At 44.2% G+C, this 26551-nt stretch overlaps 1 protein-coding gene and 1 long non-coding RNA gene across 2 annotated transcripts in view; one reads left to right on the forward strand and one right to left on the reverse strand.

The window, feature by feature from the left end:
* Window positions 1-19660, forward strand: part of LOC139756631 (uncharacterized) — a 75411-nt gene extending 55751 nt beyond the window's left edge. The window contains 2 exon segments of the mRNA XM_071676302.1: window positions 12529-14655; window positions 14658-19660. Of these exon segments, the coding sequence (XP_071532403.1) occupies window positions 12529-14655; window positions 14658-17324 (4794 nt within the window). The 3' untranslated portion in view covers window positions 17325-19660.
* The window catches only part of LOC139756487 (uncharacterized), a 520136-nt gene that overhangs the window by 63310 nt on the left and 430275 nt on the right, over window positions 1-26551 (reverse strand). The window lies entirely within an intron of this gene.

Below are 26551 nucleotides of genomic sequence, written 5' to 3' on the forward strand. Positions count from 1 at the left end.
ACCTCATATTGGTGATAGTTTGGTGGATCCACCTCATAAAGGTCATAGTCTGGGGAGTTTACCTTTTAGATGCTGTTTGTAGGATTTTCCCCATCACCGTTGAAAGTTTGGAGCGTCGACCTCAAAATGCGGATGGTTTGGAAGAGTTCACCCTACAATACTAACACACTGGAGGGTTACCACCAGAAGGTAGTGATGGTGTATCGTCATAACAAAAAGATAGTGACAATAGTGTTGCTACAGGGGATATCCTGTTGATGGTGAGGATATAAGCAGATACAAAATATGATGGTGATTGCGTAAGAGGTCCCACTCGAGACCTTAGATGTGTGGTTTACACAAGTGAGGACTGTGATGAAGACATGACCCAGCACGACAGGGTCCCTGGTCGATGTACAAGGAAGGTGAAGTTCCTCGACGAGATCGAAATCACGGAACGCTACCTCCTCATCGTTATCAGTTCGAAACACTGCAATCAGTTCGGACGCAGACTTATACACCACCATGGTATGCTGAGTGCAGGGAGGCAGGGAGTCTGCAGACCCCCCCCCCCCCCGTGAAACAAAAGAGGATCAAGGTTCGTGTCCTGGCGGCAAGAAGGCGCGAAAGCCAGCCAGGGGTGGACGGGCTTATTTGGAGATCCAAAAGGTAAACAACTTATGACAACAAGATTCACGCATGTTTCTCATAACCATCGTAATCTAGAGGATAAAAAAGAAGATTATCGGGCCAGTTCATAACGCACAAGTGTACAAAGATAAGGCTAACTGTGTAATGTACACAGTGAACTAGTTCAGTTTCTCTCTAGCAAGCGTAAGGCGAGAACCTCGCGAAACTGAATGTCAAGGGAAAATGACCTGTGAACATTCATGAACACTTAAGCCACACGCTGTTCGCACATCACAATGGCTCTTGTTATGATACATATATATATATATATATATATATATATATATATATATATATATATATATATATATATATATATATATATATGTGTGTGTGTGTGAAAACACGACTGTTTGTGTAAGTACGTGATCAAATACTATACAGGACAATAATTGTAAGGACAATGTGCAAATGTGAATCCCCAAGTACAATATGTGATTTGTAGTTACAAGTTATTGCCAGAATAATCCTTTGAAAATACATCTCTTAAAGTACTATGTACACACATACACGCAAATGGGTGCCTTTCCATATAGGCAACTGGGGAACATTATCTAGGACAGGGATCAATGTAAATATCATATCAGAGACATAAGTTCAGAGCTATACCTATACCCTAATTCCCCCCCCCCATCCAGAATTTATGAGGGGTGAAAGTAAGCCAAAAAAAAAAGAAATAAAAAAATCTCCCCCCTTTATAAATCCATTACCCACTGACGTACGTATATTGGCCCACGATAACACAGGCCAGGGTAACTGTGCTATCAGTAGTAACGTTTACTACGGCCTCGTTCAAACCTTACGATCTACAACCGCGTCCGACTGAACGTAATCCTACGACATAATCGTTCCAGTTCGTCCACAGCGTCTCCTCCTTCCGTATTACCATAGCCGGCCTCGTCATTAGCTAACATATATCTGACTGTACAGATACCCACTTACTCCATCTTCCGACCTGACCCACTTATATACCCACCTACCCCACCTTCCGTCCTAACTGTCACACCCACCTATCCCACCTTCCGTCCTTACTGTCATACCCACCTACCCCACCTTCCGTCCTTACTGTCAAACCCACCTACCCCACCTTCCGTCCTTACTGTCACACCCACCTATCCCACCTTCCAACCTTACTGTCACACCCACCTACCCCACCTTCTGACCTTACTGTCACACCCACCTACCCCACCTTCCGTCCTTACTGTCAAACCCACCTACCCCACCTTCCGACCTTACTGTCACACCCACCTACCCCACCTTCCGACCTGACTGTCACACCCACCTACCCCACCTTCCGACCTTACTGTCACACCCACCTACCCCACCTTCCGACCTTACTGTCACACCCACCTACCCCCACCTTCCGACCTTACTGTCACACCCACCTACCCCCACCTTCCGACCTTACTGTCACCTCACAATAATTACATCGCTGTGCGGCAGCTGATCACATTAACTGTATACTCGTCTTTCCTCTCGAAGGAGTCGTAATTCTCACTAGCGAATCGTCTTAAGACACACACACACACACACACACACACACACACACACACACACACACTACCTGGGCTGTGACGTGTTATCCACACCTCCTGTAGGAAAGCCACGTAATGGAAATATCACAGACACTGAGAATCCGTTTCGTAGAGTTCTTAAACTTTCTACGAAGGCTGGGGATGATCACAGTCTTGTGGCCACAACTCTACATTGGTTTCGCTGGCAAGTCCCCCTTCAGTTGCCCTGGATAAACCATCTCATCGAACTGTTTTTTTGTAGATTATTATCATTGCTATCAGTATGATTATAACTGTTATTATGACTATAATTATCATCATAATTATGATTATCTTTATTATCATTATCATTATTATTATTATCTTTATCATTATTATCATTAATATTATCATTATTATTATTATTAAAATCACTACATTTTATCGTTATTATTTCTGTAAACGCAATGGTAATGACAGTGAAAAGAAGATATAATCAATGATAATAATGATAATAATAATGATAATAAATATAATAGGGCTATTAAAAAAAAATCACAGCGAACGGATGAAAATACACAATGAAAAATGGACAACACAGTCATCGTGTATACGCCATTACTATTTGAATATCACACACTCGTGTTGCCCCGTGTGTGTGTGTGTGTGTGTGTGTGTGTGGGTGTGTGTGTGTGTCATCCTAGGTAGCTGGTGCCTGACCACGTCGCTGTGCGTACGATTTTGATCTGACATGTTGACACCACGGGCTACTGGATGCTCAGGTCACGTTGACCTCGTGGCCACAGGGTCACTGCAACGGCCACATCACTTGTCATATACGTGGTGTTCGTTGTCATCTGCCACCAACTGTTTATGACAGTGTTTACGTTCATGGCGGGGGGGGGGGGGGATGAACGCCTTTTCCCGGAACAGATTATGATCACATGCAATCATCGAACAATGGAGGCTGTGATTGAAGCCAATCTCTCTCTCTCTCTCTCTCTCTCTCTCTCTCTCTCTCTCTCTCTCTCTCTCTCTCTCTCTCTCTCTCTCTCTCAAATCCACGGGCATCAAGGTACATATCATGACCAATGGAATCGCTCAAACACACCCCCCCAGTCGGCGCCCAATGTGTTACAGTAATATATAGACTTCCAAGCTCTCTCATCCACAACAGACTTCATACTTGCCCCTCTTTCCAAAACTCTTGCATTCACCTCCCTAACAACCCCATCCATAAACAAATTAAACAACCATGGAGACATCACACACCCCTGCCGCAAACCTACATTCACTGAGAACCAATCACTTTCCTCTCTTCCTACACGTACACATGCCTTACATCCTCGATGAAAACTTTTCACTGCTTCTAACAACTTGCCTCCCACACCATATATTCTTAATACCTTCCACAGAGCATCTCTATCAACTCTATCATATGCCTTCTCCGATCCATAAATGCTACATACAAATCCATTTGCTTTTCTAAGTATTTCTCACATACATTCTTCAAAGCAAACACCTGATCCACTCATCCTCTACCACTTCTGAAACCACACTGCTCTTCTCCAATCTGATGCTCTGTACATGCCTTCACCCTCTCAATCAATACCCTCCCATATAATTTACCAGGAATACTCAACAAACTTATACCTCTGTAATTTGAGCACTCACTCTTATCCCCTTTGCCTTTGTACAATGGCACTATGCACGCATTCCGCCAATCCTCAGGCACCTCACCATGAGTCATACATACATTAAATAACCTTACCAACCAGTCAACAATACAGTCACCCCCTTTTTTAATAAATTCCACTGCAATACCATCCAAACCTGCTGCCTTGCCGGCTTTCATCTTCCGCAAAGCTTTTGCTACCTCTTCTCTGTTTACCAAATCATTTTCCCTAACCCTCTCACTTTGCACACCACCTCGACCAAGACACCCTATATCTGCCACTCTATCATCAAACACATTCAACAAACCTTCAAAATACTCACTCTATCTCCTTCTCACATCACCATCACTTGTTATCACCTCCCCATTAGTGCCCTTCACTGAAGTTCCCATTTGCTCCCTTGTCTTACGCACTTTATTTACCTCCTTCCAAAACATCTTTTTATTCTCCCTAAAATTTAATGATACTCTCTCACCCCAACTCTCATTTGCCCTCTTTTTCACCTCTTGCACCTTTCTCTTGACCTCCTGTCTCTTTCTTTTATACATCTCCCACTCAATTTCATTTTTTCCCTGCAAAAATCGTCCAAATGCCTCTTTCTTCTCTATCACTAATAATCTTACTTCTTCATCCCACCACTCACTACCCTTTCTAATCAACCCACCTCCCACGCTTCTCGTGCCACAAGCATCTTTTGCGCAATCCATCACTGATTCCCTAAATACATCCCATTCCTCCCCTACTCCCCTTACTTCCATTGTTCTCACTTTTTTCCATTCTGTACTCAGTCTCTCCTGGTACTTCCTCACACAAGTCTCCTTCCCAAGCTCGCTTACTCTCCCCACCCTCTTCACCCCAACATCCACTCTTCTTTTCTGAAAACCCATACAAATCTTCACCTTAGCCTCCACAAGATAATGATCAGACATCCCTCCAGTTGCACCTCTCAGCACATTTACATCCAAAAGTCTCTCTTTCGCGCGCCTGTCAATTAACACGTAATCCAATAACGCTCTCTGGCCATCTCTCCTACTTACATACGTATACTTATGTATATCTCGCTTTTAAAACCAGGTATTCCCAATCACCAGTCCTTTTTCAGCACATAAATCTACAAGCTCTTCACCATTTCCATTTACAACACTGAACACCCCATATATATTATTCCTTCAACTGCCACATTACTCACCTTTGCATTCAAATCACCCATCACTATAACCCGGTCGCGTGCATCAAAACCACTAACACACTCATTCAGCTGCTCCCAAAACACTTGCCTCTCATGATCTTTCTTCTCATGCCCAGGTGCATATGCACCAATAATCACCCATCTCTCTCCATCAACTTTCAGTTTTACTCATATTAATCGAGAATTTACTTTCTTACATTCTATCACATACTCCCACAACTCCTGTTTCAGGAGTACTGCTACTCCCTTCCCTTGCTCATGTCCTCTCACTAACCCCTGACTTTACTCCCAAGACATTCCCAAACCACTCTTCCCCTTTATATATATATATATATATATATATATATATATATATATATATATATATAAAGGGGAAGAGTGGTTTGAGAGGCAAGTGTTTTGGCAGCAGCTGAATGAGTGTGTTAGTGGTTTTGATGCACGAGACCGGGTTATAGTGATGGGTGATTTGAATGCAAAGGTGAGTAATGTGGCAGTTGAGGGAATAATTGGTATACATGGGGTGTTCAGTGTTGTAAATGGAAATGGTGAAGAGCTTGTAGATTTATGTGCTGAAAAAGGACTGATGATTGGGAATACCTGGTTTAAAAAGCGAGATATACATAAGTATACTTATGTAAGTAGGAGAGATGGCCAGAGAGCGTTATTGGATTACGTGTTAATTGACAGGCGTGCGAAAGAGAGACTTTTGGATGTTAATGTGCTGAGAGGTGCAACTGGAGGGATGTCTGATCATTATCTTGTGGAGGCTAAGGTGAAGATTTGTATGGGTTTTCAGAAAAGAAGAGTGAATGTTGGGGTGAAGAGGGTGGTGAGAGTAAGTGAGCTTGGGAAGGAGACTTGTGTGAGGAAGTACCACGAGAGACTGAGTACAGAATGGAAAAAGGTGAGAACAATGGAAGTAAGGGGAGTGGGGGAGGAATGGGATGTATTTAGGGAATCAGTGATGGATTGCGCAAAAGATGCTTGTGGCATGAGAAGAGTGGGAGGTGGGTTGATTAGAAAGGGTAGTGAGTGGTGGGATGAAGAAGTGAGAGTATTAGTGAAAGAGAAGAGAGAGGCATTTGGACGATTTTTGCAGGGAAAAAATGCAATTGAGTGGGAGATGTATAAAAGAAAGAGACAGGAGGTCAAGAGAAAGGTGCAAGAGGTGAAAAAAAGGGCAAATGAGAGTTGGGGTGAGAGAGTATCATTAAATTTTAGGGAGCATAAAAAGATGTTCTGGAAGGAGGTAAATAAAGTGAGTAAGACAAGGGAGCAAATGGGAACTTCAGTGAAGGGCGCAAATGGGGAGGTGATAACAAGTAGTGGTGATGTGAGAAGGAGATGGAGTGAGTATTTTGAAGGTTTGTTGAATGTGTTTGATGATAGAGTGGCAGATATAGGGTGTTTTGGTCGAGGTGGTGTGCAAAGTGAGAGGGTTAGGGAAAATGATTTGGTAAACAGAGAAGAGGTAGTGAAAGCTTTGCGGAAGATGAAAGCCGGCAAGGCAGCAGGTTTGGATGGTATTGCAGTGGAATTTATTAAAAAAGGGGGTGACTGTATTGTTGACTGGTTGGTAAGGTTATTTAATGTATGTATGACTCATGGTGAGGTGCCTGAGGATTGGCGGAATGCGTGCATAGTGCCATTGTACAAAGGCAAAGGAGATAAGAGTGAGTGCTCAAATTACAGAGGTATAAGTTTGTTGAGTATTCCTGGTAAATTATATGGGAGGGTATTGATTGAGAGGGTGAAGGCATGTACAGAGCATCAGATTGGGGAAGAGCAGTGTGGTTTCAGAAGTGGTAGAGGATGTGTGGATCAGGTGTTTGCTTTGAAGAATGTATGTGAGAAATACTTAGAAAAGCAAATGGATTTGTATGTAGCATTTATGGATCTGGAGAAGGCATATGATAGAGTTGATAGAGATGCTCTGTGGAAGGTATTAAGAATATATGGTGTGGGAGGAAAGTTGTTAGAAGCAGTGAAAAGTTTTTATCGAGGATGTAAGGCATGTGTACGTGTAGGAAGAGAGGAAAGTGATTGGTTCTCAGTGAATGTAGGTTTGCGGCAGGGGTGTGTGATGTCTCCATGGTTGTTTAATTTGTTTATGGATGGGGTTGTTAGGGAGGTAAATGCAAGAGTTTTGGAAAGAGGGGCAAGTATGAAGTCTGTTGGGGATGAGAGAGCTTGGGAAGTGAGTCAGTTGTTGTTCGCTGATGATACAGCGCTGGTGGCTGATTCATGTGAGAAACTGCAGAAGCTGGTGACTGAGTTTGGTAAAGTGTGTGGAAGAAGAAAGTTAAGAGTAAATGTGAATAAGAGCAAGGTTATTAGGTACAGTAGGGTTGAGGGTCAAGTCAATTGGGAGGTGAGTTTGAATGGAGAAAAACTGGAGGAAGTGAAGTGTTTTAGATATCTGGGAGTGGATCTGGCAGCGGATGGAACCATGGAAGCGGAAGTGGATCATAGGGTGGGGGAGGGGGCGAAAATTCTGGGGGCCTTGAAGAATGTGTGGAAGTCGAGAACATTATCTCGGAAAGCAAAATGGGTATGTTTGAAGGAATAGTGGTTCCAACAATGTTGTATGGTTGCGAGGCGTGGGCTATGGATAGAGTTGTGCGCAGGAGGATGGATGTGCTGGAAATGAGATGTTTGAGGACAATGTGTGGTGTGAGGTGGTTTGATCGAGTGAGTAACGTAAGGGTAAGAGAGATGTGTGGAAATAAAAAGAGCGTGGTTGAGAGAGCAGAAGAGGGTGTTTTGAAGTGGTTTGGGCACATGGAGAGAATGAGTGAGGAAAGATTGACCAAGAGGATATATGTGTCGGAGGTGGAGGGAACGAGGAGAAGAGGGAGACCAAATTGGAGGTGGAAAGATGGAGTGAAAAAGATTTTGTGTGATCGGGGCCTGAACATGCAGGAGGGTGAAAGGAGGGCAAGGAATAGAGTGAATTGGAGCGATGTGGTATACCGGGGTTGACGTGCTGTCAGTGGATTGAATCAAGGCATATGAAGCGTCTGGGGTAAACCATGGAAAGCTGTGTAGGTATGTATATTTGCGTGTGTGGACGTATGTATATACATGTGTATGGGGGGGGGGCTGGGCCATTTCTTTCGTCTGTTTCCTTGCGCTACCTCGCAAACGCGGGAGACAGCGACAAAGTATAATAAAAAATATATATATATATATATATATATATATATATATATATATATATATATATATATATATACATTACACGTTTTCGCCCTGCACTTCCAGTTCAACGGAGTCTGTAAACCAGAATTTCTTACGTAGTCAAACTACGATCCACGGGTAAAATACAAACCATTAGACGTGTGGACTACCATTAGACGTGTGGACTGAAATTGTCGACGTTTTCAAAAATTCTGATCTGCTGCGCCGTATCATGACGCCATGCTGAAATGTTGCCAGGGTAGAGGGTGGTCATAATGAAGGGTTGCCACATAAACGTTTACTATTATGAGGCGTTGTCACAATGAACGTTTGAAGGATGAAACGCTGCCACAATGAACAACGTTTGCCATGGGATAAAGAGGTTGTCAAGAGGAGAGGTTACCACAGGAAAAGTTACCCTGGTGAAGGGGTGCAACAATGCAAAGTTGCCACGATGAAGGTTGCTACATGGTTAAGGGATACAACAGTGAACAGTTGCCATGGTAAAGGATGCAACAGTGAACACTTGCCATGGTAAGGGGATGCAACAGTGAACAGTTGCCATGGTAAGAGGATGCAACAGTGAACACTTGCCATGCTAAGGGGATGCAACAGTGAAGAATTGCCAAGGTTAGGGTTGCCATGTTGAAGGGTGGCAACAGTAGAGAAACTGTCCAAGGTGAGGGTTGCCATGGTGAGGTTACTAGTGTGAGGGTTCGGTGCTGTAGTTGCCATACTGGGAAAGTTACCACGCGAAAGAAAACGTAACAGTGAGGAAGTTGCCAAGGTTGCCATGGCGAGGTTACTGGTGTGAGGTCTCGGTGCTGTAGTTGCCATACTGGGAAAGTTACTACGCGAAAGAAAATGTAACAGTGAGGAAGTTGCCATGGCATTGGCACAGTGAGGGAGTCACACTGGTGAGGAGTTGCCATAAGGAGGGAGTCATTACTATGAGGGAGTTACGACGGTGAGGAAGTTACCATAGTGTTGGAGGTACAACGAAGAGGAGGAGAGGGGGGAGTGGAGGGGGTTACGGTGGTGAGGGAGTGACCAGGGTGAAGGAGTTCGCATAGCGAGGGAGTGACCGGGGTGAAAGGATGACCAGAGTGAGGAAGTTACGCCGGTGAGGGAGTTCCCACAATGGGGCGAGTTACCGCGATCACCGAGCACTCTCTTGAGTCTGTAAGGCTGGGTGAGGTGAGGTCATCTGTGCCATACCTGGTGACCTTATCTGTCGCGATGGTCTTCCTTATCTCCATCGTGGTCCAGGGTCGTAAGTGGTCGTTCGTTGTATAGGCACTGCTAGCTAGGAGATGTCTAGACTCAATCGCTGTGTTTAAAGTGAAATACAAGCGAGAAACGTCTTTAACGAAATGTAATCTTATAATACAAGCGTGGTGGAGGAATAGCATATCCCTGAATAAAGAAGGGGCAAAAGGCAGGGCATCATACTGGAGTCTGTCTGGTGGGAATACCATACCAGTGTATCCAGTTTTGCATACGTTTGTAATCAAACGTATTCATCAACAGTTCTCCGTCTCTTGGGAGTGAGAGTTCTCATTATCATACCAGGCATTAAGGGGTCGATAAGTCTATGAATTCTAATTTCTCATTCCCAATGACACATACGTCAATTCTATAACGTTTGTGTCCATTGCGGTGGTGAGTAAACCACTGTGTTTTCTCACCATCCCAAATTACACATGTGCCATGATGAATAATCTATCTTGGACGTTTTGTTTCACTTTCCATCAGTATCTGTGTTGAGCCTTCAGTTGGTCATCCATGTACTGCTAATCCGTTTCAAGTTTTATTTCTTCATCTTCGTTAAATGCCATCAAGTGTTCCCTTTTGTAGACTGTATCAAATTTTTCTAAAAGGTGTTTTTAATCATTATGTGATACTATCAGTATGATTAATGTGCTGTCATCAGCAGAGAATCTGACGTATATTTCGTTTTACTCTATGTTGGTATCTGCTGACATTATTCGTACGAGATATCCCCCATTGTACCTTCGAGGCTCCTTTGAATTTTCTTATGGCTAAAAACTTTTTAAGCTATCTTCTCTCATCATGCCCTTAATGTCCTCTTTCTCGGCTATCTCTTCTAAAAGCCTTTGGTGTACTGAGCCAAGCGTCTTGGCACAGTCGAGAATCAACAGTGCCTTTTCTCTTTCCTTTAAAGTGTCATACACGTTGCTGTAAAGGTCTAATAAATGGGTTTCATGTACTTTTTACCAGCCTAAGTCTCTGTTGGCCTTCATCTGTATACTTGATCTTGATCAGATGTTCAAGTATGTGTCCTTCCATCACTTTATCGAAGACTCACATGACGCGTGTAGTCATGCTAACTCAGCTATTAACTTTAGAGCCTCCTTTGTGAGTGTGTGTGTGTGTGGGTGTGACGTACGATATTTAGTGAGAGTCTGCCATTCTGCTTTCATCCAGACGTGACTCTTATCAGTGACATCACTGACATACACTCCAGGTTTTTTTTTGTCTCCTGCCTGAAGATTCCATCCAGCTTCAGAGAACTGATATAAGCTTATCTGTTGCTCTGCCTACATTACCTTCCACTATCTCGGTGTCTGTGGTTACCCTATCATCATCCTGGTTCATCTAATCAGTCTAATCACATAGTTATTCCTTGCATTTTGAGGTCAATACTGATGTGTATTGTTCTATTAACATCTTGTTTATCATGGGAAAGGGGGCTCATTTTCGTACCTTTATTCCATTCTGGAAGGTCCAATGTCTGACTTTTACTTTGTTTATGTTCGAAAATAGTCACTGTGGGTCTCTGTCTAGGTTTTCTATGATCCATCTTCATTCATCCTCAGTTTTCTTCCAAAGGATTTCATGATTTCCTCGAGCCGTTCTTATAGTTTCACCAATCATTCTATAAGTCAATCTTCAGTTATTGCTATTTTCTATTTTCTATGCTCGTTTTGTTTTCTTTCGTCTTACAGTGACCGTCATGATACGAGCAAAACACACCGTAAACATGGCCACCTCATGTTTGCACACTAGACACTCAAAGGTAGAAAAGTTATAGGACGAGGGAAAGGCGGAAGAAGGAGAAAAGGTTCTTTAGCTTTGCTATTCGAGGGAAGATGGAGATATGATAACGGTCAATCCTCATGTGGCTGGTCTCCACACAGAAACCATAGGAAGCAGCCAGGCATGTGTCGAGGGTGCAAGCCATTTTTGGCAAGGTCACATGAAGACCACCTATGAGAGAGAGAGAGAGAGAGAGAGAGAGAGAGAGAGAGAGAGAGAGAGAGAGAGAGAGAGAGAGAGAGAGAGAGAGAGAGAGAGAGAGCACTCTTACATCCATGAACATCAGTTATCTGCTCAGCCAGTGTTATTCCAGCGAATCAAAACTGTATTTACCGAAGGGAATTAAGTTGAAGGAACCCCCATAGGAGAATAATCATAATGAAATGATTTAAAGATAGCGAGAAGACCAACGCCCTTATTATGCCTGGTGTACGAAGGTGCCAGCAATCATTTCTATGGCTCTTCCGAACACTGGCAGAGTTTAACAGCATAATAGAATTAAATCAAACACTTTCGTAAATTCATGGTTAAAACGGGTTAATGACAGTGTAGCTGCCATTCCAAAGAACGTCTCTGAAGATATATAGGTTCATATCTGGTTCTCATATCCCTATCGTGGAGTCAGGTCAGTACTGTTAACTGATGATGTATCACTGTCGCTCCTCTTGTACAGGAAATACGTCTGACGCTGAGATTCAGTGCGGGAAACAAAGAAGTTATTCCTAAAGTAACGAATGAAAGTAGTTGATATATGAGGTGGATTAGACAACGCAAAAAAAAAAAACCGATAGTTATTGCACGGGCAAACAATATGTGATAAAGTAAACGAATTGGTTTTCCAGAAAGTGAGTCGAAAAAAGGATTCTAAATGCTTGGGAAAACACTGCCATATTCAATAGAGAACGGGCTTGAAGGGCGTCTAACAGACAGTCGACTGGCATTATGTAGATACCATGACACGTCATCAGTTCAGATAATCCTTAACGTACGTCGATTACAAGAATCTACTCCCACGGCAACAACATTCAAACGAAGTGATAAACAGATCACGAGTCCGGAAGATACAGTGGATTACCAATGTGCTCTGGGAGTTATACAGTCTTCCTCCAGTACTGCTGAAGGGGAGATACATGGGTTAAAAAAAAAATCAGTTAAGCTCCAAACGTTTGTGTGTGTGTTGTGTTCGTCATATACAGCAGCAAAGTTGCGAAGGTCATTGGAATTAGCAGTGTACACTAATACCCCTCGTCTTCTGTTACAGGTGGCGCTGGTGTGCCATGAGCAAGCTATGTCCGTGTCGTCACTTGTGTCTTACGTCATTACAAAACTGTCAGGCACCACACCACTGGAGGCTACGGGCGGCGGCATGACAGAGAAGCCTCACAGGTCAGCGTCCACACCCAGACTCACGGCCGTATGGAGATCGAAGTCGGTTCTTTACGAACCTCCCAACACAAACCCTTCGTCACCTTTCAAAGAAGACGGCACACTGCTGAAGCTTCTACGTTGTAAATCCATGCCACTGCTGGGAATGGAGGAGGGTTCACCGATGCGAGTCACCAGAGGCTCCTCGCCATCGTCCCCACGGGATGTGGGTGTGCGTGATTCCGCGTCCAGCAGCACGTCCACTTCGCCCCAGCCGCGAGTGACGAGCCGGCTCATCAATCCCAGGCTCAACTTGGACATAAAAGAGGGATTGTTTTTTGAAGGTACTGCGATGGCAACGCCACCCAGCACCCCACACGACAATCCTCCGACAAGTCACCGTAAGCTGGGCCGTTCGATATCCGACGGACATGTTTGGGCGATGCGCAAGAAGCAGCTTCGAAGTGTTCGAGATGAATTCCCAAGTGGGACTCTTCCTTCTGTGAAAAAGCTCAAAAGTAAGTTTGATAAGAAACCTGAAGCAGACACGGTGGATTCTGATGAAAGTTTGGAACTGGAAACTACGATGGAAGAGCAGTACAGAACACCGGATAAAGGTGACCAAGTGGACAGATCCTCATATATGGGATCCAGTCAAGCCCGTGATGGAAGAAGGTTGAGTCGACATGAAAGTTTAAGAAAATGGGAAGAAGGCTTTACGGAGCGGTCTTCTCCCGGTCTGTACGACCTTCCTCTAAGATCTGTTAAAAAACTCTTAATCCGGTTCGAAAATGCATCTGAAGAAGCCAGCCCTGGCCATCACGTCTTTCACGAAAGTCCTTTAAGTGCTGCCCACGTACAAGAACCTAAAGAAACGTCACCGGGCCCACTACCCACACCGGGAATCATTGTAGACAGAAAAGTCCAAAGCGACTCCAGGCCCAAAGTCAAGAGCGATGTCGCGACCATTCGTCCTCGAGCAAAAAGTGAGCCAGACGCTTCCTCCATCCGTAGCCGAAGTTCTCAGATGGCGCCAGTATCGGTGAAGAAACTCAAGATGCAGTTCGAGAAGTACTCACCACCAGATGACACTCAAGAAAGCACAGAAACCTTTTCGTGCCAAGTACATGTCGAGCATAAGGTGGAGGTGATGCAGGATCAAAGCACCACACCTGCTGGAGGAACAGCTGTGTCTAAGGAAGAAAAGTTGACCTATAACAAGGGTCGGGGGAGTTCTCACCACAGGCTGGAGTCTTCGACAGTTACCGACCGCATAACGAGTCGTATGCAAACTCCCTCAGTGAAGAACTTAAGAAAGCAGTTTGAAGAAGCGACATCAGCCCAGTCTTGTAAAAGTAAGACTGTTGGAAGAGATGTTGCTAAGAGGTCATACACGGTGATGAACGTCGAACTCAGGCCTCCCCTCGAGAGTATACTGCAGGACCAAGAGCCCGAGACCCTACAGAGAAACAGACCAGAGCATTCAGCCATCAGAGCTGCAATCCCTTCTAATTCAGTACGAAACCTCCTACGGCAGTTTGAGTCCGTGACTCCCGGAGAAGTTTATGGCGAAGAGAAGTTCTCCTTCGAACAACAGCATCTGGAAACCTTAAATGATCGAGCAGGAGAGGATGGAAAACGAGAGCACTCTCCGACAACATCACCTTACCCCGATACTACCACGCAGCAGTGTCTGTCTACGTCACCAACCCTAGATTCAGCTGCGCAACAACACCTGACCACATCATCCCTTGAATCTACTACGCATCAACATCTGACATCATCATCTTCATCCATTGATTCTACAGAGGAGCAATGTCTGACAACATCACCATCCTTTGATTCTAATGCGCAGCAACGTCTGACATCATCACCATCCATTGATTCTACTGCGCATCAACATCTGCCTATATCGCCTTCCATTGACTTTACTGCGCCCGAGCTCGAACTTCATTTTGACACAAGATCAGACTTCATGATGGAGCAATGCGTTTCAACCATAAGCGAGAGCAGCTCTCCAGTGAAGAGGAAATCAAAATGCAAAAGAAAGGAAACGCCCGTGATGGCACGACGAAGGACAAAGAAAGGCCAAAAGAAGTGAAGAATAAAGAGACGGAAGACACGAATAGGAAGATAGCGGAGTACTGGAGTAATAGGAGAGGAGAGATGGAAAAACAGGCACAGAGGGGAGCAGCCAAGCAAGGGCAGGATAAGGCTCAGGAAAAACAAGAGAAGGGTAAATGGAAGCAAACAGAAAGGGAACAGAAGAAACAAGTAAGAGCGGACCAAGACAGACAAGAACACGGATGGAAAACAGAGGCCGAACCAAGAAAACGGCCACAACTGGAGAAAGTTGAACAAGAACAAAGGGATGAAGAGAAAGCAAAACAAAAGGAGAAAGAAAGAGTTGTGGAAAAACACAGAGACAAAGAAGAAACAGAGCAAGTAAACAGGAAGGCAACGAAAGCAGAACGAGAACAAGAGGTGAAAGAAGAAGCAGTAAAAGAAAGAGGAAGAGAGGAAGAACATGAAACATTGATAAAGGAGAGAGTCAAAGAAAGAATGGAAAGAGAAACACTAGAACAAGAGAAACCGGAGAGAGAAAAGAATGTCCAAGAAACAACGAGAAAGAAAGAACAGAAACAAAAGGAAGCGGAAAAGACAGAGCAAGAGGGGAACAAGAATGTGAACACAGATCAACAAAGAAGTAAGACAGAGGAGATGGAGAAAGCACTAAAGATACAGCAAAGTGAACATAAGAGCGATGAACAACACGAGCCGAACAAAAAGGTTGATCACTATCAAACGACTGAAGAACACAAGGGCAATAAGTGTGAAGGAGAGAACCCAGGCAGAAGAGAAATAGCAGACACGTCAGAGGGATCCAGCTCGGAGTCTTCAGACAGTAAAGTTGGCAAACTTATAGACAGATTCACCAACATTCGCGACTTTGACTTTGAGGAAGGGCACCGGGAGGCGGGAGGCAGCAACAGCCTGCAGGTCTGTAATGAGGATGAGAGAAGACTGTCTGATGTCGCTGCCCTCGTCGGCATGTTTGCCAACATAAATAAAAAACGCGGCTCCCTACTGCCAGATGCTGAAGAGGAAGAAGAAGAAGTTGAAGCTGCTGCTGCCGACTCAACCACAGCAGCAAAGGCAAAGGAAGCGGCGCCGATCCCGACGGTGCCAACAGCGAAGAACATCCCCGGGAAAGTTCGCACGCTGAGAGTTGAGGAACTGCGCTTCTTTGAGAACGACAACATGGGCGACTCCTTCTTCCGGAGTCAGAGCCTCAGGGTAAAGAAAACTGAGCCTCCTCCTTTCGCACAGCCTCGCTATGGGTCACTGCGGGAAAAGAAAACCAAGAGCATTTCGATGGACGACGCGGAGAACCCGACTCAGTCATCCAAAGTGCTACCGAGAAACTGTCGATTCCTTCGTCCGGATGAGTTCCGCTTCTTTGGCATGGGAAGTAACAACAATTACTCCATAAAAGAGGCAAGGAAAACTAAAGATAAGGGAAAAGAGAAGCGAGGACCTGGCGACTCAGCAAAGCCCAGCGAGACGCAGGTTTTTCGGCTAACTAGCCAGGGTGACCAGAATGCTGGGTCCCTTGGCGATGAAAGAGAGAATTATCTGCATTATGATGCCGACTCTGACTCGGAGAACAGCATCCTGAGAGACACCGACTCGGATGAAATGTATGACTCTGAAGATATGATGATTGGAGACGAGCCGAACGAACTAGACATTACCCCTCGAAGTCAGGAAGATGAATTCAGTTACACGGATGTTGAGGAGGTACTTGAAGCATCAAATCTTCAACGCTATGATGGGAAGGTAAATCTCATCGAAGCTGTGGAATGTGAGGAAGTGAGTTCAACTCATTTTCTTGTGTTTTCCAGCAGAGATCAACCAAACTACAATACTGAAGAGAGTGGCCAGGAAACAGAGAAAGAAAATGAAAGGGCCACTTCGTCTACAGAAAACGGTATTGATACGGATGGTCAGGGTAGAGCGGGAACTCATGTAGACTTGTTAAGTCTGGCGGATGAGCATTTCTACGAACGTCCTGATATGGAAAGAACCTCAGAGGATGATGGAAAAGAAGGAAGAAATGAAGAGGAAGATTATGAAAGTGAATCAATGCAAAATGACGTGAGTGATCCAGTAGATAAAGTCTTAGACGAAGTTAGGACGGTGGAAATGCTCGATAGATGGGTCGTGCAGCGAACCGGAGTAGTAGATACAGAGAATGGTACAAATATTGATCTGGTATGGGAGACTGAAGCAAACTCTGTGAACCCTGGGACTACAGAAGCACATGAGAGACATGCGACTGCGCTAAAAGTGGTAACTGATGTCACCAGTAAAAGCAATGGTGCAATTTACACAGAGGAAACCCATCCATTACGTTCTACAGACAAGGATATGCAAGTGACAACAGAAGTACCGACTCTGCTTCCATATGAGCAAAGCACTTGGAAGGAAGAGGCACAACCTCACCCTGCTGAATCAGACATCAAAAAAAAGGAAGCACCAAGTCATGAAGCTAGAGAAGAGGGACAAGAGCAGAAGAAGAAGGAGATACATTTAGAAATTATAATGTTTAGAGAGGTAGAGAACAAAATGCAAGAGAATCAGAAGACAGAAACAAGGAGGATGACCTTGAGGACACTACGCTGCGGCTGACACAGACCCAGGATGAGAGGAACAAAACCGAAGCTCGGCAGGCACTTGGCACATCTTCCGCCAGCACAGCGGGTGTCCCGCCAGGCAAGAAGCGGCGGGAATTCACGAAAGATGGGGAAGACGAGGAGGAGAAAGAGGACACAGATGACGAGACAAATTCAGACACTGATCTCGGACTTATGGACGATGCTCTGTTGGACACTGACGAGGAGATCCAGCAAGAGGAGAGAGCGCTTCTCCTCAACCCTCAGCTCTACCTCGAACACCTGGAGGTTCCTATGGCACCCACAGTCCAGCACAGCCCCCCAGACCTTCTCACGAGCGAAGCGACTCCCTACGTTAGGTTGGAGGACATGATAACACTAGAATGTGGGGAGGGGAGGAATACGAGCGAAGAAAGGGTCCCAAAAGACAGTAGCGAAGGAGCAAGGAAGGAAGCACTTTACCCTGAGCGAAGAGGCAGCGGCACCCGTTACGGTGATGGGTGGGGAGGAGATAGGACCAGCAGTTATCCCTGGCAGGAAAAGGTGGGAAAAGAAGTGTGTCGCGAGAGTTCGGACCTTCTCAGCAAGAAGGAATTTCTCAAGTTGTGTTTCTTAGCAGCCGGGTGTTCACTGGTGGGGTATTACATCTCGCTTTGCTTACGCTGGTAACTTAACTTAGCCTTTCCACGTTGGCTATTTCATAATCCGTGATTCTATCTCCCATCTAACCATAGGTCAACTGTATACAACAGCTATGTCATGTGTTTGCTATTTTCACACATGTTTGCCATGTAAACAAGTCATGTCTGTACACAGCTGCTCATGCTGGTGAATATAATTTTATGGCTATTTGTAATAGATATATTCAGTTTATGGCTCTGGGATACTCATGCCACATTTCGTGCACATAGCTGCACAAACGTCCGCAGTTTCGTGGACCATTCCGACAAGATGGTGCAAGAAAGGAACATAAAGACTGGTATTATTTCAACGCTATACAGATTTGTAGTCAGTTACGTTACTAAGTAATTGCTGCTGCATCAGTAAACAAGAAAGTTAAAAGTAATCTAACACGCTCCAGAGTAATCTTCCTTCACCCTTTTCCTTCACCCTCTTCCATCACCCCTTTTGACGAAATAGTAGATCCAGGCATTTCTTGTACCCTCTTGCCTTCAATCCTATCTAATCTCTCGAGCGCGAGGAGAAGGTCCGACCCTTGAACACAACGATATGAGCCTTGGTCAAGATGGCCTGGCCTGTACCCCGATCCTCAAGGATTAGGTCAATGGCCAGGCCATCATAGCCAAGGGCCGCGCCGTCGTGCTCTTTCGTGTATATATACCTTGTGAACTTACCTTCATCCCCTTCACTTTATCACCCACACCGGAACTTAGGACTTTGTAGTTTGGCAGCAGCTATTTAGAAAAAGCTAAAAAGAATAAAGACGAAGAAGAGGTGGCACTTTTTTTTTTTCTGAAAGTTGAAATGTAATGATACGTTTTGATAAATGCATCAGAGCCTTTATCAAATGGGGCCACTGTTTTTATCACGCGGGGTTATATGTGAATTAACCTGATTACTCTGTCACATTAAGCTACATTTTGATACTAGGACGTAGTCTATGTACAGTGTCAACTTTACCATCCGATAATGATGGTAGTGAAGCGCTGGGCTATGAGCAATGAACAAGCTCCCATCGCAAACAGTATAACTGAGTTTCGTTTTTCTGTGTTTAATGTTTTGTTTAATGTTTGTCCAATTCATTGTCACATACCTAATGTGTCGATTTATTTTGCGTATCTTTTACCGGTTTTGTTCCTATGGTTGGTGTTGTGATTCTTGGAGTGTCTGGCTGCCAGCAGACGGTGACTAACAGAGGAGTGGATTGAGTAGGGAATCCAACACCCAAGAGCGTTCGCATGGCTAGGATTGGATACATATATATACAGACAGAAGGTCAACTCTTCAGGATTAAGAGAAACGAGCGACCCCCGTCAAGGGTGTAAACCACGGCTGAACATTGGTGGACATCATATTACCTTTGTGATTAGCGATGGTGAATATAAAGGAACCTGCTCAGTGAAGCTGCTTTCGTAAGCCTTGTACATGTCTATTGCTATTACTGTATAAACAGCTCTCAGAATAATGATGTCGATGTATGTATTCATATACGCCCTTGTAGTTCTTTGATTTGTTTTTTTTCTGATATTAGTTATAATTTGATGTGTTTTTACAGTTGTATTATAGAACGATAAAGAATTCTAACGGCTGTGTGATTCGGTGTTGTAAATTGGTGTAGTTATCTAGCGACTACTTTAAGACTTTGTTAAATAAAGATATCCAGTTCTTAAACGAGTTTATTTGTATCCTTTCATGTAAATTCTTTGTTTTATACGATGGTAAGCTAAGAGATGAAGTCCCTAATTGTGATCTTGGGTACGGATGTTACCGGACTCCGCCTACTCGAGGTTACACCGCGAATGAATAGTCGCCTCTGGATGTTCAGTCGCGTCAAAGAACTCACTCCTGTGGAGTCCATCATTTCCCTGCTACTGGAAGTAGCGCAGCCTTGGAGCTGTAAGGGCTCCTGGAAAAGAGGTTGGAGGGCAATTATGAACAAATATATAAATCACTTTACATGTCCCTCCAATATCTCAGTTTACAACAATCACCAAATATATATATCATCCCAGGGGATAGGGAAGAATGAATATTTCCCACGTATTCCCTGCGTGTCGTAGAAGGCGACTACAAGGGGAGGGAGCGGGGGGTTAGAAATCCTCCCCTTCCGTTTTTAATTTTCCAAAAGCAGGAACAGAGAAGGGGGCCATGTGAGGATATTCTAAGGCTCAGTCCTCTGTTCTTAACGCTACCTCGCTAATGCGGGAAAAGGCGAATATGTATGATCAAAAAAGAATATATATATATATATATATATATATATATATATATATATATATATATATATATATATATATATATATATATACACACACTAATAATTTGCGCCTCTTAAGACGTCCTTATGATATGCATTAAGAGCGCTCAATAGCCTCAGATGCTCCACTGCTTGGCTTACCAGCGTAAATCTTATAATCTAATCCAACCCTAAGACGTCCATTATGCACCTCGGAAATATTCTGATGTGAATTACTCTCATGGACTCAAAGCTCCTGGAGAAAACGAAGCGCAGGAAAAGAAAAGACGATGGCGGACGCTGAAAATAAGTTCCCCTGGCCAGGTAGTGACACGGTGACCAATCTAAATTCTATTTATATATAAACATTGTCTATTTTCTGGGGTCGAGAGAGATTCTTGGACAGATCCCTGCAAATCTACGATCATAGTAAACGACCTGTACATGTAAAGGCCTCAGATGTCCAGTGGTGCGTCGTAATGGCTTAGTATCTATGTGATTTTGGCTGATGGTGATGAGGCAACCAATCACGTTACTCGTGAACTCCAATTAGAAAAGACGTAATCCAGAACCTTTTTCGAGGGATGAGTGGGGATGATTCTGAAGGCCTGGTGCTGCTACTGCTTTGACCGAGTATATTTGATCTGACATTCGCAGCAAAATATCAAAGTAGGTTATCGCTGAACCAATAAGGTACCCATTTTATCCCCGCTCACGTCAGTGTAAAGTGGATCAGATGGAACGTTTCAAAGACCATACAAGAGAGTGAATGGATTCAGAACCGATCTTAAACACCTTAAAAAGGGTGTTCAAGATGTTCATATTTTTTGTTTAACACTTGTGAATAGACGGCCTTAATGACTAAGGCAGTCGAGAGACCCGAAACCTAACAAAACAACACGTCACAAAAACACGACAGACAGAGGGGGGGGAGGAGCCCTAAATCCCTTGGGCAGAGATACGCGGTCCAGGCGATCGTGCCATTGTGGGCCTTCCTACATTCGTTGAGGATAGCCGACAACTGGCACGGGGAAAAGCTACCACATCTTTCCTCCGTATTCCAACACTACACTAGTAAACAGAAGTCGGCGCTCAGCGCCATACGGGTTGAATGACAAAAGCAGATCCTCAGTGCAATACAAGTTGAAGCATCTATCGCAAGGTCAGTTGATGCTTTAAAAAGAATAACTAACAGTGCAAATAGATAATGAGGAATCGAACGATAGATGACCACAAGGAGAACAGCACATATGACCCACACGAGTCACAGGCTTAGAAAGAAAAGTGAGTGAATATTTTATACACTCTAACTTTCTGCCTCCACTGGACGCTAGTCGACCTCTCAATAAAAAGAAGATAAAACAGATCATCAGAAGTTACGAATATATTATCATAATGTAATTCAGTCAACGGTTATCACTGTAATACCATTTGGTTAATATTCTGTAGCATTGCCACAGTCGTCTGACTACTGTAATAATTTTTTCTTCTTTAAAAACTCAAGAAGTCTCGCCAATAAGGTGGAATTCTCGACCATGTTCACAGCGCCGCGCTAAAATTCATGACGATAAATTTGTGGGTAAAAACGGGTGGTCGTGATTGCCTGCGACATTATATGCATCACATCTCACACAATTATTGATGGTTTCAGAAAAGAAAAAAAGAAAAAAAGTTGAGCATGAACAGACACACACGCGCTGTACGTATATACAGACATGTGAACCCACACACGGATACATACGCACACATACGTAAACACGAACACCAACACTCACTCACACACATAGTCACACACAAACACGAATGCACACTCATATAAACACATACACTAAGACACATTCACTTACATAACACGGGCTCACACATAAAGAAACACACACACACACACACACACACACACACACACACATACACACCATATGTGGTGGAGATGTGTCCAGATACGCTTGACAATCCTCTTAAAATATCGTTCAAGTCGGCGCTGGAAAAAGGGAGAGTGCCAAGGGAGTGGAAAATGGTCATACGTCATATCTATCTATCTATAAGAGACCGGGAAGACGGGTTGAACCACAGCCCACTCTCCCTGACGGCTGTCGTCTGAAAGGCTGAGGCAAAAGACGATCAGACATCACGTGACTAACTAACCTCCCGCAGAGGAGTAATTACCTCAGCGAGCGACGGCAGTGCGGTAGGCGAGAGCAGGTCTTATGATTCTACGAGAGAGTGAGCTTCCTTGACGTTAAGAGAAGCTTGGGTGGGTTTTGATCTAGACTGCCAGAAAGCATTTGATACTCTATACCACATGACAGGCGGGGTTCAGAAGACAGATCACCACGCAGGAGTAAGGGAGACACTCCTTCGATGTGGATGGGAACAAAGGACGCGTGTCAGGAGAGCCTTCTCCAAATGGGGTGGAGTGCCACAGGATCAGGAGAGCCTTCTCCAAATGGGATGGAGTGCCACAGGATCCTATCTTAGGACCATTACTCTTTTTTTGATCTTTGGGGATGGCTTGTCGGAAGGTGGTGCAGACACCTGCTTAGAACTGTTTCCAGATGACGCAGACGTCACGAAGAAAAAGAAGAGCGAGCAGCAGCAGGATTGCATCCGCTTACAAGCAGACCTAGACAATTGCATCCGCTTACAAGCGGACTTAGACAGACTCCAATTTTGTTCTGAAGATGAAATTCGGCCAGAGTAAATATCAAGGAGTGGGGATGGGTCACAGTGAAAGAAAACCTCGATATACGTATCATCACGCAGGATATAAAGCTGCTGGAATCTGTTGGTGAGAGACCGTGGGAGTCGACATCATCCCTAACCTGTCGCCAGAGTCCCAGAGGGTGACATCAAAACTGCATTCCAGGATACGGATGGGAAAGCAAGCGTTCACGTCCTTCATAAGACGAAAACTGGAAAAATGCTTCTCGAGTTTGGTCGACGCACGGAGAGCTGATAGAGAAGGTCCAGAGGAAAGCAACAAAAATGGTACAAGAATTAAAGGAGCTGAGTTATGAGGAAAGGCAAGAGCCTCTAAATCTGCCCACACTGGAAGAGAGAAGAATGAGAAGTGACCTGATCACAACCAGATCGGTTATGAAGAAAGTGAACAGTTCTTTGAAAAAATGTAGGTATTGGATAGACATATTACGTAACATGAAACTTGTCAACAAAAAAAGGTAACTTATATGTGTGGTACGTGAACGAATGGAGCAGACTGAATGAGGATAAAAGTATGGACAGCGTACAGGAGTTTAATAAGTTATAGGATAATAGAGAAGGCTTTAAGATAGGTTCCCATAAGTATAATCACAAGTTTGCAATTACATTAGAAAGTAACACACGCTGTTAAATAACATCAACAGAGGCATACACATGCATACACTAAACTTATACACACACATACCCTTACAACAGCACCCACACACAAAGAAAAGTAGGCACACTTCACACACACAATCACGTACATACACACACGTGCACACTTACCTACGAACACCATCAAGACCCACATAGCTATCTCATAATCCAATGGCCAGTGCCACGTAAAATGCGCGACTGTTTAGACGTACGTAGACAATGGGAGGAGCTTATCCCATCCATTCATACCTGCTAACACGACCGGTTTTTATGTACATTTCCTGATAACCTTTCTTGCTTGCCGTCAACACGTCGCTGTGTTGTGTCGTGTGGGTCATCAATACGTCGCTGCTTGTGTCGGGTGGGTCATCAATACGTCGCTGCTTGTGTCGTGTGGGTCATCAATACGTCGATGCTTGTGTCGTGTGGGTCATCAATACGTCGTTGCTTGTGTCGTGTGGGTCATCAATACGTCGTTGCTTGTGTCGTGTGGGTCATCAATACGTCGCTGCTTGTGTCGTGTGGGTCATCAATACGTCGTTGCTTGTGTCGTGTGGGTCATCAATACGTCGATGCTTGTGTCGTGTGGGTCGTCAATACGTCGTTGCTTGTGTCGTGTGGGTCATCAATACGTCGATGCTTGTGTCGTGTGGGTCATCAATACGTCGTTGCTTGTGTCGTGTGCGTCGCAAACAAGTTATTGTTTGTACAAAAAAAAAATAGCGCTATTTTTCTTCTTGTGAGTTTGCATCACCAACACGTCATGGTTAGGGTAGTGCGTTGCGAAACGCAGCTGTGAAAGGTATCCTTCGGTCTCCCAATGACGCATTTCCTCCACTTGCGCCTCATGTGTGTGTGTTATGACCGTCGGGTGCGGCAGTCCAACTTTATGATGGAACAAAAGAAAATAATTCCCTTCGCACTTTTTTTTGGTATGTATACCGCGTAATGGCGTAGCGCCAGCGTAAGCGTTGTTGATACTACCACGGCTCTCTCTCTCTCTCTCTCTCTCTCTCTCTCTCTCTCTCTCTCTCTCTCTCTCTCTCTCTCCCTGCCCTATGTCATCTCTATGATACCAAGTCTCTCTCTCTCTCTCTCTCTCTCTCTCTCTCTCTCTCTCTCTCTCTCTCTCTCACTCCCTGCCCTATGTCATCTCTATGATACCAAGTCTCTCATTCTCTCTCTCTCTCTCTCTCTCTCTCTCTCTCTCTCTCTCTCTCTCTCTCTCTCTCTCTCTCACTCCCTGCCCTATGTCATCTCTATGATACCAAGTCTCTCATTCTCTCTCTCTCTCTCTCTCTCTCTCTCTCTCTCTCTCTCTCTCTCTCTCTCTCCCTGCCCTATGTCATCTCTATGATACCAAGTCTCTCTCTCTCTCTCTCTCTCTCTCTCTCTCTCTCTCTCTCTCTCTCTCTCTCTCTCTCTCTCTCTCTCCCTGCCCTATGTCATCTCTATGATACCAAGTCTCTCATTCTCTCTCTCTCTCTCTCTCTCTCTCTGTCTCCCTACCCTACGTCACCTCTAGGTTGATGGTTGGTTAACAATGCCTCGTCGAAATTGGTTCCAATCCTCTTCCCTGAAGTATAATGGGTTCCTGGTGGGATTACTAGTTCACGAGGCATCTCAAAGCTGTCACATCTATCTGTTCCAACTCGATTTTGTGAGTTTCTTTTTTCACTTTTTTTTTCTGCGTTCAGGGCTCTCGATCACTCACCCTTCAGCCTCATCTGAGCCCCTGAGGCGCCAGGATCTCTCTCTCTCTCTCTCTCTCTCTCTCTCTCTCTCTCTCTCTCTCCTGTCTTGTAATCATCATTTTTCGTTTGCAACGTGTGATCACTTTACACACACACACACACACACACACACACACACACATATATATATATATATATATATATATATATATATATATATATATATATATATATATATATATATATATATATGTTCATTTTACTTTGTCGCTGTCTCCCGCGTTAGCGAGGTAGCGCAGGGAAACAGACGAAAGAATGGCCCAACCCACCCACATACACGTGAATATACATACACGTCCACACACGCAAATATACATACCTATACATCTCAACATATACATACATATACACACACAGACATATACATATATACACATGTACATAATCCATACTGTCTGCCTTTATTCATTCCCATTGCCACCCCGCCAAACATGGAATAACAACCCCCTCCCCCCTCATGTGTGCGAGGTAGCGCTAGGAAAAGACAACAAGGGCCACATTCGTTCACACTGAGTCTCTAGCTGTCATGTAATAATGCACCGAAACCACAGCTCCCTTTCCACATCCAGGACCCACAGAACTTTCCATGGTTTACCCCAGACGCTGCACACCACATATTGTCTCACACCACCTCACACCACATATTGTCCTCAAACATCTCATCTCCAGCACACCCACCCTCCTCCACACAACTCTATTTACAGCCCACGCCTCGCAACCATATAACATTGTTGGAACCACTATTCCTTCAAACATAGCCATTTTTGCTTTCCGAGATAATGTTCTCGACTTCCACACATTCTTCAAGGCTCCCAGAATTTTCGCCCCCTCCCCCACCGTATGATTCATTTCCGGTTCTATGGTTCCATCCGCTGCCAAATCCACTCCCAGATATCTAAAACACTTCACTTCCTCCGGTTTTTCTCCATTCTTCAAACTTACCTCCCAATTGACTTGTCCCTCAACCCTTCTGTACCTAATATATATATATATATATATATATATATATATATATATATATATATATATATATATATATATATATTCTTTCTTTTTCTCTTTCATACTATTCGCCATTTCCCGCGTTAGCGAGGTAGCGTTAAGAACAGAGGACTGGGCCTTTGAGGGAATATCCTCAACTGGCCCCCTTCTCTGTTCCTTCTTTTGGAAGATCAATATACATATATATATATATATATATATATATATATA

The sequence above is a fragment of the Panulirus ornatus genome, chromosome 22, assembly GCF_036320965.1.
Source record: "Panulirus ornatus isolate Po-2019 chromosome 22, ASM3632096v1, whole genome shotgun sequence".
NCBI lineage: Eukaryota > Metazoa > Arthropoda > Malacostraca > Decapoda > Palinuridae > Panulirus > Panulirus ornatus.